The following is a 15,851-nucleotide window of genomic DNA, read 5'->3' as shown; positions in this document are numbered from 1 at the left end:
TGAACAGGGTTAGTGAACCCCCGGAGCCAAGAAGCCGAACAAAAAAGAGAGAAAAATAGCAAAGGGAGGGAGAAGAAAAAGGAGGGGGAAGAGAAGAGAAGAGAGGGAGAGGAGGGATGCAGAGAAATAAAGTAAAAGTTGGTTTAGAGTGTAGGGAGCAACGAAGGAAGGGAACGAGAAAAGGAAGTGGTAAGAAGAGGAGGAGAGAAAAAAGAGGAGTAAGTAGGGTAAAATAAGACAAGGGAGAAAGTAGGAATCGAGTAGGGAGGATACACCAGAGGCGAGGTTTAGAAAATCTGCCTCGCCTAGGGGGAGAAAAAAGGAGTTCTGGAGTATCAGCTGGTGTCCTTAGGGACTTGCTGTGTGGGGGAGCGAGAAAAGACGGGGAACCTCGATCGGGTGTGGATCGGGGGACAGATCCGCCTCTCTGCTTAAGTGGAGAAATATAAGTTGAAGGTTTATAGTTTTGTGTTTATGTGATTTTAAGGGGGAGCCCACTTAACATTATATTCTACTATTGAACCACCGGTGTCACGGTAAAGTGATCCGTGAATAGAAACATAATACAATCCTCAGAAAAACAAAAACTTAATACAACATAGTAGAGGTAACCTATAGGTTGTATCCGTTACCTAATCAGCCATGTATTGAGCTTATCCAACATAGAGGAGAAAATAACAGTGTAATCCCCCTAGAACAGACCTAAAAATAATAACAAGAATACTGATAACCGCTATCCGGTGCACATTGTGGGAGATATATCGAACATAAATTTTTCCCTGCTAGGCGGAGAGCTAATCACTATCTTTAGAGGTGAAAGCTAGAATGGCAGTTCTCGTGAGGGGGGTCAAGGGTGAGGGTGGAGGAGGGGAGGGCTGGATGGGTGGGGGGAATATGATGTAGGGGGCGTTGGGAGGAAGAGGGAAGGAAGGAAGGAGGGAAAGGGAGGATGGATGGTGTGGGACAGGGGATACTAAAAAGAAAGAAGAAAAAAAAAATTTTTATCCACATTTGAACGTCAGGATCATAATGCGCGATCAAGAGGTTGTAAGGTTATAGCTTATTAGATACCCCCTATGGGGAACCCATTCATCAGGTAGAGCTTATTGTATGTGTTCTAGTTCCTGTGATAGGTGGATAGCTCACTGAGGACCAGGGACGTCCGGGTTAGTGAAAACTCTCCTACCCACTACAAGTGTAGGTTGCGTGGGAAGTGGTTAAAATCAAAGTGAAAGGTTGGAACCCCCCTAAGGGGCTCTTCGGATCGGGTAAGGACCCCGTCCCTGGTGGTCAGGATAGTCATGCGTTTACCTTTGCTAAATACATAAAATCGTTTACCTTAATGATATCGCCCATTGTTTTTAACTGTTAATGATATACATGCTTTATCTTCTATTGTGGATAATGAAGGAGTACTCAACCTTATCTTATGGAGGTAGAGGGAAGGCAGACCCCAGTCTGTTCTGTAGGCTATTCGAGTTAAGTGATTCTGGGGTGTGTGCATTTGTGGAAAAGATCGGTAAGGTCTGCTGTACCTCCACCCCCGGCAAGATTACTCAAGGCCTAAAAAGAACAGAAAAAAAAAAAAAAAAAGGGGGAGGGGGGAGGGGGGGATTTGAAGATCTGATCTTCTGAGTCCTGAATGTCATTTTCCAGAGGGAGACTTGACCAGTTTGTGAGGCGTGAGAAAGTGCCTGTATCTCATACAAGGGAAAAGTCGGGTAGGGGCGAATCGGGTGAGAAATGTCAGGGGATAACAAGTGGTTGCATTCCTGATGTATAGCTTAAAGCACGATAGGAGATCAGGGGGAAGTGTTCATCGGGGGTTAAGACAGTAACTCACTGTTGCTGCGGCATGGCTGGGCGGGTGACGTCAGTCCTCCGGATGATTGCGTCCCGGGGGGGACAACGGAGCACAAGCAGGGCTTCGTTGGTAGAGATCTCGACGAGATGAGTGTGCTTTCGGGGATGCCGATCCTGCCTTGCGTCTGCGTGTTCTCTGGCGTGGTGCTTTCGGGGATGGGTTGAGGGTAACCGGATGCCATGGTTCCGAGGGGAAGAAGAGGTCATACCATTCCGGAAGTTCAATCCGTGGGATATCGAGTTGATCGCAGAAGTTCTTCAGGTCCTCTGGTGTGCGGAGAATGGCAGAGCGTCCCCTGGTGGACGCAGTTAGGGCAAAGGGAAATTTCCAGCGATACTGGATGTTCCTGGCGCGTAGTGCATCTAATAAAGGTCTTAGGGCTCTTCTGTTTTGTAGTGTAATCTGTGATAAGTCCTGAAAAAGCTTTACTTCGGTCCCATTAAAGATTACTCGGCCTCTTTCCCTGGCTTTCCGTAGGATTTCCTCTTTAAGGGGAAAGTTAACCAGACAACACACAATATCTCTGGGTGGTTCATTCTCCCTGGGCTGGGGGCGTAGAGCACGGTGGGCCCTCTCCATATCTATGGGTGAGTCTGCTGGTCGTCCTATTAGGTCATTGAATAGAGTACACAGGGTTTGCTGTATTGAGTTTGGATCAATACTTTCAGGTATCCCCCTTACTCTTATGTTATGGCGTCGGCCGCGATTATCGAGGTCCTCGACGTGCCTATGGAGTTCGAACATTTGGGAGAGTTGTGAGTCATAGGCAGATTGGACCTGGCGGATGGCTGCTGCGTGAGTCACGGTTGTTTGTTCTACCGTGTCAATGCGGTGTGCGATCGCCTGCATGTCCGACTTTAAGTCAGCAATAGCTGCCGTCACCGTGCTTTTAATGTCCGATGCTACTTTTTCCAGGTCGAACAGGTTTAGCATGTGTGCTCGTCCGGCATCGGTTGTGGGAGTGACAGAACTCATGGTCTGCATGTCAGATAGCTCAGTAGGAGAGGCCGGAGCCTGGGCCTGTGAGGCCGCGTGTGACAGTCTTTGGGTGCGAAATATGTCAGGGATGTTTCTGCTCAGCTGCGTACCTGGATCTAATGTGATCCGAGACGATGAGGAACTCCGGGTGGATCTGCTCATGCTGAATTCAGGGTGTGGGCTCCCCTTCAAGCTAAGATCTGTCCCCGGATCGCAGGAGCTCTTGGCTTATGCTGCCATCTCGGTCTCCGTCCAGGCCACGCCCCCCTACGTACACTTTTTATTGGAGCAAGGCACAGCTATTCCTGTTCCAGATGGCGAGCGAGGCCAGGGCATGTATTCTCCTCTATTCCAGGTACAGAAAAAGAATGGCACGTGGAAACCAGTTATAGATTTGACCCATCTCAAATGCTTCATCGAAAAAGAGAAATTCAAAATGGAGTCTTTATACATGATCCAGCAGTCGGTCCAACCGGGAGATTGGCTAGTGTTGATCGATCTAAAAGACGCCTACTTCCACGTTCCGAAGGCAGCAGATTTCCAACAATTCCTTCGCATTCAACTGGGAGTATCTCGACCTCTTGGGCAGCTTCACGCCATGTCGCTCCTGAAGTAATCTGTAGATTATTACTTACTCCCTGGTCTTCTATCAACACATTTGTGTCTCACTACTGTGTTGAACCGACAGTACTTGCAAACCAAAATTATCAGATGATAAGGCAGCTGCCTTATCATCTGATAATTTTGTTTTGCAAGTACTGTCGGTTGGCGGTGTTAAATAAATTTGGGTTCTAGCTCAGCATTTGCCCACCCGAGTGTGTACGGCGAGTTATTTCCCACACATTGCTGTCATGGAGTAGGTCAGGAAAACTGAAAATTTCCTATCAAATACTTACCGTAATTTTCCTTTCCTGATAGACGCCATGGCAGCAGGAATTCCCTCCCAAATGTCTGGAGTAGGCTAGCTACAGAACACGGCCTATAGTCTGGAGCAAAGATCTATGGGAGAGGTATTTTATAGGGTAGTTATGGAGGCGGGGCTAACCCACACATTGCTGCCATGAAGTCTATCAGGAAAGGAAAATTACGGGAAGTATTTGATAGGAAATTTTCCATTATATGGAATGGCACCAAACTTTATTGCTTAAAAATCTCTATAGGCGACGCTTTAATTTTTTTTTACAAATTACATGTTTAGAGTTACAGAGGAGGTCTAGTGCTAGAATCATTGCTCTCTAACGATCGCAGCGTATGTAACCTGTGTGTATCTGGCTCTGATACTAGCCAGTGTCTCACCACCCACTGACCTCACCGCACGTCCCTGCTGTATAAATGACACTGGCAAGGAAGGGGTTTACACTGGTGGTGATCAAGGGGTTAAATGTGTTCCCTGGGAGGTGTTTCTAACTGTGGTGGGAGGGGACTGACTGGGGGTACAGAGAGATCGCTGTTCCTAATCAGTTTTATTTGGATGAGGACATTTTAGAAACCACAGAAATAGATGTGCAGTGAGATAGAGATCGTACCCATGACCTCCAATAGTTTCGCCCCTCCAAATCTCCATTATAGCAGTTGTGCAGAGTGATTGTGCAGTCCAGTAGACACCAGAATGTCCATTACATTCATCTTTTAAAGGACATACAGTATATCCAAGTTAATCAATTGCTTCAATCAGTAATCACATGCATTCTATTCCGTGCTCAAGCTACTTCTGGTACAGATGAAGCCAGTTTTCTTCTGAAAAGCAGATTTAATATCTTTGTTTCTCAGACTGTATATTATGGGATTCATTACGGGAGTTAATACTGTATATAACATGGACACCAAGGAGTCCACGTCAGATGAGTAGGAGGCTGTTGGACGAATGTACATGAACATAATGGGCAAGAAAAATATACTGACAACTGTAAAGTGGGAGGCACAGGTAGAAAAAGTTTTCTTGCGGCCAACATGGGAACTGATTCTGAGGATCGCTAAAATAATCTTAATGTAAGATATAACAATTACAGCAAAGCTTACCAAAATGACAATGGCACCAATGGTAGACCCAATGGCTACATTGAAGGATGTGTTGGCACAAGCCAATTGGAGCAATGGAGGAGTGTCACAGTAGTAATGGTAGATTATATTGGAACCACAGAAAGGTAATTTTAAAGCAAGAAGGGTGGCTGTGAGCGGAGCCGCAAAGCCTCCAGACCAGGCCACCATTGACAGTATTATGTAAAGTTGTCTTGTCATGATGGTTTGGTAGTGTAAGGGTGAGCATACAGCTATGTAGCGATCATAGGCCATTATGGCCAGGAGAAAACACTCTGTTGCTCCTAAAGACAGTAAAATATACATCTGTGTGAAGCAGGCATTGTAGGAAATAATATCCAGCTTCATCAGGAACTTGGCCAACATCTTCGGGATGGTTACTGAGGTGTAAGTCATGTCTATAATGTGGTAATTCTGGAGGCTAGGGAATCCAAAAATTATGAATTCCGTCACATGGATAAAAGTTGCATTGGAAGAAACTACTGATCGCAAGTAATCTTCATGGACCTAGGTAATAAAAAATAAAGAAAATTACTTTGTTGAAATATTTGATTCCTCAGCTAAAGCTACAGTATCGTAATTATGGTTGTTCAAGACTGGAGGTTACAATTGCTGACCTCTGCTTCTGGAAATTCTAGTTCCCTGGTAGTCAAATTAATCCAGTGGCTTTGATTTTTTTTCTCAACCACTGAACTGAATCAAGTACACAGATTTTTTTCTGATTTCCTTGATCCTCATTAGGGAAGAACTGAGGCATGTTTAGCTCCTAGTCAGAACCGGCTTCAGCTATCCTGCCAGAAAGCTGTCATTGCACACCACCAATCATACCAATCATACAGTATCTCACAAAAGTGAGTACACCCCTCACATTTTTGTAAATATTTTATTATATCTTTTCATGTGACAACACTGAAGAAATGACACTTTGCTACAATGTAAAGTAGTGAGTGTACAGCTTGTATAACAGTGTAAATTTTCTGTCCCCTCAAAATAACTCAACACACAGCCATTAATGTCTAAACCACTGGCAACAAAGGTGAGTACACCTCTAAGTAAAAATGTCCAAATTGGGCCCAATTAGCCATTTTCCCTTCCAGTATCATGTGACTCATTAGTGTTACAAGGTCTCAGGTATGAATGGGGAACAGGTGTGTTAAATTTGGTGTTATCGCTCTCACTCTCTCATACTGGTCACTGGAAGTTCAACATGGCACCTCATGGCAAAGAACTCTCTGAGGATATGAAAAAAATAATTGTTGCTCTACATAAAGATGGCCTAGGCTATAAGAAGATTGACAAGACCCTGAAACTGAGCTGCAGATGGTGGTCAAGACCATACAGCGGTTTAACAGGACAGGTTCCACTCAGAACAGGCCTCGCCATGGACGACAAAAGAAGTTCAGTGCACGTGCTCAGCGTCATATCCAGAGGTCGTCTTTGAGAAATAGATGTATGAGTGCTGCCAGCATTGCTGCAGAGGTTGAAGGGGTGGGGGGTCAGCCTGTCAGTGCTCAGACCATACGCCACACATTCTTTTAAAATAAATCTTTTTTGGAGCATACTACACCATGAAGCCATCTTTTTCTGTCCTCTACTAAATGAGACTCTTTAGATTCCTTTAAATCTGAAAGCGATCTCTGGAGTGAGTTTTTCCCTTCTGATGGTCCGTCTGCAGCGGGTGGAATATTCCTTCTTGTAAGAACATCACAGGTGGATCGTGAGCTTGCTGACAGGCTGATGCACAAGCGCTTTTGATCTCTATCATATGAGATCCTACAAATCTGGTAAGCAGTTTGTGATTTTACATCTTATATCAGAATGTTGGAACACTCTATCAATTGAAGAACAGATGCTTCTTTGGAACTCAGAGATGAACATATGGACTTTTTATGGTTTATGGTTTAATACATTTGTTTATAGACTTTTTATGGTCTAACACATTTTTTATGTATTTTTTAATTTTCACATTGAAGTATTCTTTTTTGATAAGCTTTGGCACTAGGAAGTTTGTATTTTATGCACAGAATTATTTATATATTTTCATATATGTGTTTTTTGTTTGCGCGCTCTTTTTTCTTTTTCCATGGCAAAGAATTCTCTGAGGTTCTGAAAAAAAGAATTGTTGCTCTACATAAAGATGGCCTAGGCTATAAGAAGATTGCCAAGACCCTGAAACTGATCTGCAGCATGGTGGCCAAGACCATACAGTGGTTTAACAGGACAGGTTCTACTCAGAACAGGCTTCGCCATGGTCAATTAAAGAACTTGAGTGCATGTGCTCAGCGTCATATCCAGAGGTTGTCTTTGGGAAATAGACGTATGAGTGCTGCCAGCATTGCTGCAGAGGTTGAAGGGGCGGGGGGTCAGCCTATCAGTGCTCAGACCATACGCTGCACACAGCATCAAATTGGTCTGCATGGCTGTCATCCCAGAAGGAAGCCTCTTCTTAAGATGATGCACAAGTAAGCCCGCAAACAATTTGCTGAAGACAAGCAGACTAAGGACATGGATTACTGGAACCATGTCCTGTGGTCTGAGGAGTCCAAGATAAACTTATTTGGTCCAGATGGTGTCAAGCATAGTGGTGGCAACCAGGTGAGGAGTACAAAGACAAGTATGTCTTGCCTACAGTCAAGCATGGTGGTGGGAGTGTCATGGTCTGGGGCTGCATGAGTGCTGCCGGCACTGGGGAGCTACAGTTCATTGAGGGAACCATGAATGCCAACGTGTACTGTGACATACTGAAGCAGAGCATGATCTCCTCCCTTCGGAGACTGGGCCACAGGGTAGTATTCTAACATGATAACAACCCCAAACACACCTCCAAGACGACCACTACCATTCTAATGAAGCTGAGGGCAAAGGTGATGGACTGACCAAGCATGTCTCCAGACCTAAACCCTATTAAGCATCTGTGGGGCATCCTCAAATGGAAGGTGAAGGAGCGCAAGGTCTCTAACATCCACCAGCTCTGTGATGTCATCATGGAGGAGTGGAAGAGGACTCCAGTGGTAACCTGTGAAGCTCTGGTGAACTCCTTGCCCAAAAGGGTTTAGGCAGTGCTGGAAAATAATGGTGGCCACACAAAATATTGACACTTTGGGCCCAATTTGGACATTTTCACTTAGGAGTGTACTCATTTTTGTTGCCAGTGGTTTACACATTAATGGCTGTGTGGAATGGAACAAATTAATAATAAATAATAATAATAATAAAAAGGTTTTATTATTATTATTATTGTTATTTATTATTATTAGATTGTTGCGCTCCATTCGTTTAGATACGGCATTCGTTATTTCAGATAATTCGTAACTTCGGATAAATTTGTACTCGTTACATTCACTAACAGCTAAAGTTGAAAGGAAATTCCAATACCTATAATTTAATAGTTATTATTAGTTAGTTATTATTTCAGATTTTCGTTATTTTGAAATTTCAGATTTTCATTCTTATTTTCGGATTTTCAAATTTCCAAATTTTAGAATTTTAGAATTTCTGAAATTACACATTTCCAAATTTTCAAATTTCCTAATTCGGAAATTTCAGAATTTCCAAAATTTAGAATTTCCGAAATTTAGAATTTCTGAATTCCAAATTTCCGAAATTTTGAATTTCGGGAAATTTGAAAATTTGGATATTTCAAAATTGGGAAATTCGGAAATTTCGCAATTAACGAATTTTTCAAAACTCGTTAAAAAAAACAAATCGGAACTAAACGAATTGCAAATGTTTACTAAAAACGCAGCACGCTTTCAGGTGCAGGAACTGCTGGGAAATCACATGGTGCTTTCTCCGGCTGCTGTGGCTCAAAAAAAGCGCAGGAACCTTTTTCCTGCATGAAAGGCAGGCTGTGCCCGAGCCTCAGGCAATTCTTCTTCTTCCAGTGTGGCCCAGAAAGGTTATAAGGTTGGACACCCAGGATATAAAGCATTTTGAAACTGCTGGCCAGGAGGCTGAAAATGTTGTAAATTGTTATTATATCTTTGTGAGGGATGACTATTGCGTTACTGTTTTGATATAGAAATGAACATCAGTCAGAAACCAAATTACATTTTTCATATGGGCCCAGCGCTGTCATAAAAAAAAGTGTGTTAAAATGTGCTTAGAAGGACCAATGGGACTCATGTGGTACTCATGTACCATTTGAGCCTTGTCCCTCACAAAATAACCTACAACATAACATAACCTTACCATAGCCAAAAAATTGTGTGGCTGGAGTTGAGATAGTAGTAAAATAAAATATGTGAATTAAATAGTGGGTAATGCTGCTTTTGTTAAAAAAATAAAAATTGTATATACAGTACATATAAGGTAGCTACACTATATTACCAAAAGTATTAGGACACCTGCCTTTACACACACATGAACTTTAATGGCATCCCAGTCTTATGCCGTGCACACACCGTCGGATTTTCCAACAACAAAATCCATGATTTTTTTCTGACGGATGTTGGCTCAAACTTGTCTTGCATACACACGGTCACACAAATCTTGACGGAAATTCCGAACGTCAAGAACGCGGTGACGTGCAACAGGTACGACGACCTGGGAAAAATGAAGTTCAATAGCCAGTGCGGCTCATGCGTGGCACTTTGTATGTCGGAATTGTGTACACACGATCGGAATTTACGACAACGGATTTTGTTGTCGGAAAATTTGAGATCTGGATCTCAAATTTTGTGTGTCGGAAATTGTGTGATGGAAAATGTCCGATGGAGCCTACACACGGTCGGAATTTCCGACAACAAGCTCCCATGGAACATTTTCCGTCAGAAATTCTGACCGTGTGTACGGGCATTAGTCCGTAGGGTTCAATATTAAGTTGGCCCACCCTTTGCAGCTACCCTGTTTCCCCGAAAATAAGACCTAGCATGATTGTCGGTGATGGCTGCAATATAAGCCCTACCCCCCAAATAAGCCCTACCCTGTTTCCCCGAAAATAAGCCCTACTCTGAAAATAAGACCTACAAGGACTTTAACTAGGGCTTATTTGGGGGGTAGGGCTTATATTGCAGCCATCACCGACAATCACGCTAGGTCTTATTTTCGGGGAAACAGGGTATAACAGCTTCAACTCTTCTGGGAAGGCTGTACACAATGTTTAGGAGCGTGTCTATGGGAACGTTTGACCATTCTTCCAGAAGCGCATTTGTAAGGTCAGGCACTGATGTTGGATGAGAAGGCCTGGATCGCAGTCTCCGCTCTAATTCATCCCAAAGGTTTTCTATCGGGTTGAGGTCAGGACTCTGTGCAGGCCAGTCAAGTTCCTCCACCCCAAACTCACTCATCCATGTCTTTATGGATCTTGATTTGTGCACTGGTACGCAGTGATGTTGGAACAGGAAGGGGCCATCCCCAAACTGTTCCTACAAAGTTGGGAGCATGAAATTGTCCAAAATGTCTTGGTATGCTGTCACCTTAAGAGTTCCCTTCACTGGAAATAAGGGGCCAAGCCCAACCCCTGGAAAAACAACCCCACACCATAATCCCCCTCCACCAAATGATTAGGACCAGTGTACAAAGCAAGGTCCATAAAGACATGGATGAGCAAGTTTGGGGTGGAGGAACTTGACTGGCCTGCACAGAGTCCTGACCTCAACCAGATAGAACACCTTTGAGATGAATTAGAGTGGAGACTGCAAGCCAGGCCTTCTCGTCCAACATCAGACCAACATCCAACCTGACCTCACAAATGCACTTCTGGAAGAATGGTCAAACATTCCCATAGACACACTCCTAAACCTTGTGGACAGCCTTCCCAGAGGAGTTGTAGCTGTTATAGCCACAAAGGGTGGATCAACTCAATATTGAACCCTATGGACTAAGACTGGGATGCCATTACAGTTCATGTGCGTGTAAAGGCAGGCGTCCCAATACTTTTGGTAATATAGTGTAGGTCCACTTTTCTCGAAATCTAAAACTGACATAAGGATATGACAAAAAAAGTCTTCCTTGTGTGAAGTTTTCCCTAAAACCTTTGCAATCTTTTTAACTGAACAGAGGAAAATTGTTCTTTTTTGCAGAAAATTGTCTCACACTTTATACTGTCTCCCTGTATGCACAGAATGCACTAGTTTAGTTTTATATATTTTCTAGTATTAGCTTTTGTTTTATAATTTAGCTTTGCATGATTTGTTACATAAAATTATCTGTACACTGATCTGGTGCAAATCTTATGAAATTGCTTGGATCACTGACACAGATGTATTTGTATAACTTTTCAGTAAAAGAAATACGTTTTTAAAAAAATAAAAAAATATGAAAAGTTATTATTTAATTATATATATATATATATATATATATATATATATATATATGAAAACACAAACATTTTAACAAAATATTCCATTTGAAAAACTTACCTTCCATAGATCAACTCCCATAGCAAATACGGTAATACAAGCAAACTTTTGCAGGAATCCACAATGCTAATAACTTTAACTTTCTTCAAAAATGTATGTAACAAACAGAATTTTACACTAATGGTTTAAATATTTTTTAGTGATTGGCTACATATGTGTTCCTCCGATTTGGCCTACTGGTAAACAAACTATGCGGTGATTAGCTCTCTATTTAAACCCCTGGTTCTAAAACAATCAGGGGGTCTAAAGATAGTTATAATTCTCTGAGGAATGATTAACTAATGTTACCATCTGAGCTTCTTGTAAAGGTCTGAAATTGTTGTTGTTGTTTTTGTTTTGGTTATAATAAATTGAATTAAAAATAATTCTCCCATATGCCTTGGTCTGTAGAGACTAATCAAATGATTTAATGGTTAATTGAGGAAATTAACAGCCATAGACATAAGTGACCAAACAAAATATATGTATTTATTATTTTTTTTATATCATTTACATTTAATTTTAAATATGTATTTTTCTAAACCTTTACAGCATTGTTTTTTTTAAAGAAATGTATTCATTAATAATATATATATTATGTAATAATAATAATAATAATAATAATAAAAATATAATAATTAATGATCGCCATTCTATCATATTTATATATAATTTTCTTTTTTATTATTTTCATACTGAATAAAAAGTCTTTTATTTTATGTATTCTTTTGTTCATTTTATATACAGTATATGAGATGCTACAAATTCATTTTGTAATTTTTAATAACTTTTATTTACCTAGACACAACAATTATAACAATAGTCACAGTTTAGCCACTAATAAAAAAGTGGTATGTGATCACAATGTGGTCTAATGAGCAGGTCCCTCTGATTCCTCCTGTATTGAATTGTATTGTAACTGGACTGTCTGCCCTCACGTTGTAAAGCGCTGCACAAACTGTTGGTGCTATATACTCTAAATCCTGTATAATAATAATAATAATAATAATAGTAGACATAAGACTCTGTATCCTGAGATGCATATAAAGAAACCATGGACCAATTTATGCTACAAGTCTTGAACATTGTGAAATTTTTCCTAGCAAAAAATATGAAAAGGATATCAGATGATCTCTCAAAAATTAGTCCCGGATAAACCCGTATGAGGTAGCTAAAGAAGTAGAAATCTCCACCAATCACCAGATTTTATGGCTGTAAGGCCCCTTTCACACTGGGGCAGTTTTCAGGCGGTATTGCGCTAAAAATACCGCCTGCAAACCGCCCCAAAACAGCCTCCGCTGTTTGTTCAGTGTGAAAGCCCGAGGGCTTTCACACTGAAGTGGTGCGCTCGCAGGACGGTAAAAAAAGTCCTGCCAGCCGCTTCTTTGGAGCGGTGAAGGAGCGGTGTATTCACCGCTCCTAAACTGCTCCTGCCCATTGAAATCAATGGGACAGCGCGGCTATACCGCGGCAATACAGCAGCTATAGCCGCGCTGTACGAGCGGATTTAACCCTTTTTCGGCCGCCAGCGGGGGTTAAAACCGAACCGCTAGCGGCCGAAAACCGCTGCAAGAACGACGGTACAGCAGCGCTAAAAATAGCGCTGTTGTACCGCCGACGCCCCCCACCGCCCCAGTGTGAAAGGGGCCTTAGGGTAAATCAAGTAGAAAAAAGTTGGCAGTTGTAATGCAGTTGTTCTGCCTCTGTGTGGAGCTGTTCTGCCTCTGTGTGACATTGCACCCTCCGGCCATGTGCATGGGGGCTCCGAGGGGCCGCGCTGCAGGTGCACGCGGCTGCTGTATCTGTTACACAAAGTGACGAAAAATGACGGTGATTAGCATAATGGATCCCACCTGCTGCAGTACAACTGTGGCGGCTGGTCTGTAAGTGGTTAAAATATGTAAGAAGTACCTTCGATAGGTTGTAAACAGGCACAAAGGAGTCAAAAACCAGCAAACTGTCAGCTCATGAGACAGGAACACCGTGGGTAATGGCTAAGCAAGCATATAGTGGACATATAGGGATCTCGCGCATAAAGTCTAATCACACATATTGCAAAAATAAATAAATAAACATATAATAAATGGTGAATCATAAAACTCCTATAAAAAGGTGAACAAAAAATATATATATAAAACCACAGTGACCAATATAAGGTGCAACAAAAGTGGATGATGCTTGGTGCTTATGTGACACTCCTACAATTCATAATATATACAAGTGAATAAATAAGTAAAAAATGTGGAGTTCATGGGTGGGCTGGAAACCAATTGATGAATGGGTGGGTGAATGTTCTTAGGTGTCTTGACCTAGGGCTATATAGTGATAAAATCAGGCTCTCAGAACTCTCACCTTCCAACCGAAGGAATCAGGCATCAATAGGTGTCATATATAGGGATTGAGTGTTTCCTCTCAATTGTGTTCGAACATTTTCATCTGTTGGTATTGGCTTAGGCCTTTTCCTCTCTGCTCCTCATAAAATGGTCAATCTGTTAGAGCAAGTACCATCCGGGCTCAAACGGCCCAGTGGACAAGAAAGGAAAAAAGAGAAAAGCCTCCAATGGTGTAGTATGTAAAGTCAAAAACACTTTATTGATAAGCTACAAGGTGGTCTCTTACATTAAAAGCATTAAAAATTTGCATATGTGAAAGGATTGGCGCTTGGGGCGCCTCCTTACTTGGCTTCCGGTTACGTCTGCTCTCCGCCACGCCCTACGCGTTACGTCACCGCTCATGACTTCATCTGGGGAACCAGATTGGTCAGAGAGGGATGTCAGACCGGATTGGTCAGATCGAACTCTACGTTCATACCTCTCGGGATTAGTGTACGCATGGTGTGTATCCAATAGGACTCTCTTTGACTGATGGTCCTAATTTTGTGGCTACCTCTCCACGACCCTTTATATTTTTCTATACCCCAAAATTGGAGGTGTATAGGGTCCTGGTTGTGTACTTCCGCAAAATGTTTGGATACATTGTGTTTGGGGTTTCCTTTTTTGATGTTTTGGATGTGTTCTTCTATTCTTGTTTTGAGGGTCCTCTTCGTGAGTCCTACATATTGCAATTTGCAACTGTATTGCAATACATATACTACTCCCTCGGTGTGACATCCTATAAAGTCTCTGATCTTAAATGTCTCTCTTGTTGTAGTAGCTGTGAATTCTGTTCTTTTGCCCTGAAATTTCTGGGCATGTCTGCATGCATAGCAATTTCTGCGGGGGAAGAATCCTTTTCCCGTAAAAAAAGTATATGGTGCTTTGCAGGGAGGTTCTATTACTGATTTGACCACCATATCTTTAATAGTAGGTGCTCTCTTATAGATGATTCTTGGGAAATCAGGAAGTATAAGATTCAGATCTCTATCATTCTTGAGTATGTGCCAGTGACGTTGAATTATTTTCGATACTTGTTTGTGTTGTACATTGTAATCTGAAATTAGGGACGGTGTTTCATGTTGGTCTATTTTTTTGGGTTTGTTTTCTAACATTTTCATTCTATCCATATTATTGACTTGTTGTATTTGTTCTTCTATCCATGTGTCCTCATATCCTTTTTGTCTTGAATCTGGTTCCAATTAGTCTGGCTTGTTCTTTATAGTCTTCTTCTCTCGTACAGTTCCTTTTAATTCTGACAAATTGTCCTTTTGGAATGTTGTACAGCCAAGGTTTGTAATGGCAGCTGTCTACAGAGAGGTAGCTATTGGTATCTACATTTTTAAAAAAGGTTTTGGTTATCAATTTATCTCTTTCTAAGATGATCTTTAAATCGAGAAAGCCGATTGATTTTTCATCAATGTTCCACGACCATTGTATGTTCTTCTCATTGTTATTCAATTTGTTTAGGAATTGTTTGAGACCTTCTTTCTTCCCATTCCAAACTATGATTACATCATCGATGTATCTTTTGTACAAAGTGAGTTCCGCAGGCGTATCTTTGTAGACTGATTTATCTTCCCACTGTGCCATAAAGGCATTGGCCACACTCGGTGCAAACTTTGCTCCCATCGCAATGCCAATAGCTTGTTTGCAATAAACCTGATCATGCCAAAAGTAGTTGCATTTTAAGCAAATGTCTAGGCATTTGATGAGATATTTTCTCTGTTCGCATATCAGGTTGCTATGTTTTCTTAGGAGCCACTTTGTTGCTGAGCACGCATCGTGATGGTGGACAATGGTGTATAGTGAACTTACGTCCGCTGTGGCTAGCAATGTTCTTCCTTCTAACACTGGTAGTGTGTCTAGGAGTTGTAACACATGTTTCGTGTCTTTTAAGTAGGCCGATGTGTGTTGTACTGCTGGTTGAATAAATTGGTCCAGGTATTGTCCTACTCTAGATGTGCATTCAGAGTGTGTATATGTATGGGGGCATCTCCTTATGGTCTACGGAATACGACTGACGTGCCCAACATAATACAGTTCAAGTCCATCTCTATTTTTAGTCACACTCTGTCCTTAGTTGTCTTAGTTTATCCCTGTGATCTCTATTTAAATACAATATGCATATATGTAAATATGGGTCTGCACCCATTGTACATCATTGCGCACAGTAATATTCAGGATTAGGGATGAGCTTCGTGTTCGAGTCGAACCCATGTTCGACTCGAACATCGGCTGTTCGATCGTTCGCCGAAT

General features: G+C 41.8%; 1 protein-coding gene across 1 annotated transcript; it reads right to left on the bottom strand.

The window, feature by feature from the left end:
* Nucleotides 1-4,531: 4,531 nt before the first annotated feature.
* LOC141126513 (olfactory receptor 6N1-like) lies at nucleotides 4,532-15,224 on the bottom strand. Its single transcript, XM_073612451.1, has 2 exons — nucleotides 14,931-15,224; nucleotides 4,532-5,386 (listed from the first exon to the last, which is right to left on the bottom strand). The coding sequence occupies exons 1-2, from the start codon at nucleotides 15,222-15,224 to the stop codon at nucleotides 4,532-4,534; spliced, it is 1,149 nt and encodes a 382-aa protein (XP_073468552.1).
* Nucleotides 15,225-15,851: the final 627 nt, after the last annotated feature.

This window comes from Aquarana catesbeiana, linkage group LG02 (assembly GCF_042186555.1).
Source record: "Aquarana catesbeiana isolate 2022-GZ linkage group LG02, ASM4218655v1, whole genome shotgun sequence".
Lineage (NCBI taxonomy): Eukaryota > Metazoa > Chordata > Amphibia > Anura > Ranidae > Aquarana > Aquarana catesbeiana.
Note: the sequence above shows the minus strand (reverse complement) of the source record. Positions and strands in the feature narration are given on the sequence as shown.

Bases quoted from the DNA above. Each gene is read 5' to 3' on its own strand.
- LOC141126513 (XM_073612451.1), bottom strand. From the start codon at position 15,224: ATGGGAGCAAAGTTTGCACCGAGTGTGGCCAATGCCTTTATGGCACAG. The intron at 5,387-14,930 runs GTAGATACCAAT...TTTATTACCTAG, and splicing joins CCAAAACCTTTTTTAAAAAT to GTCCATGAAGATTACTTGCG.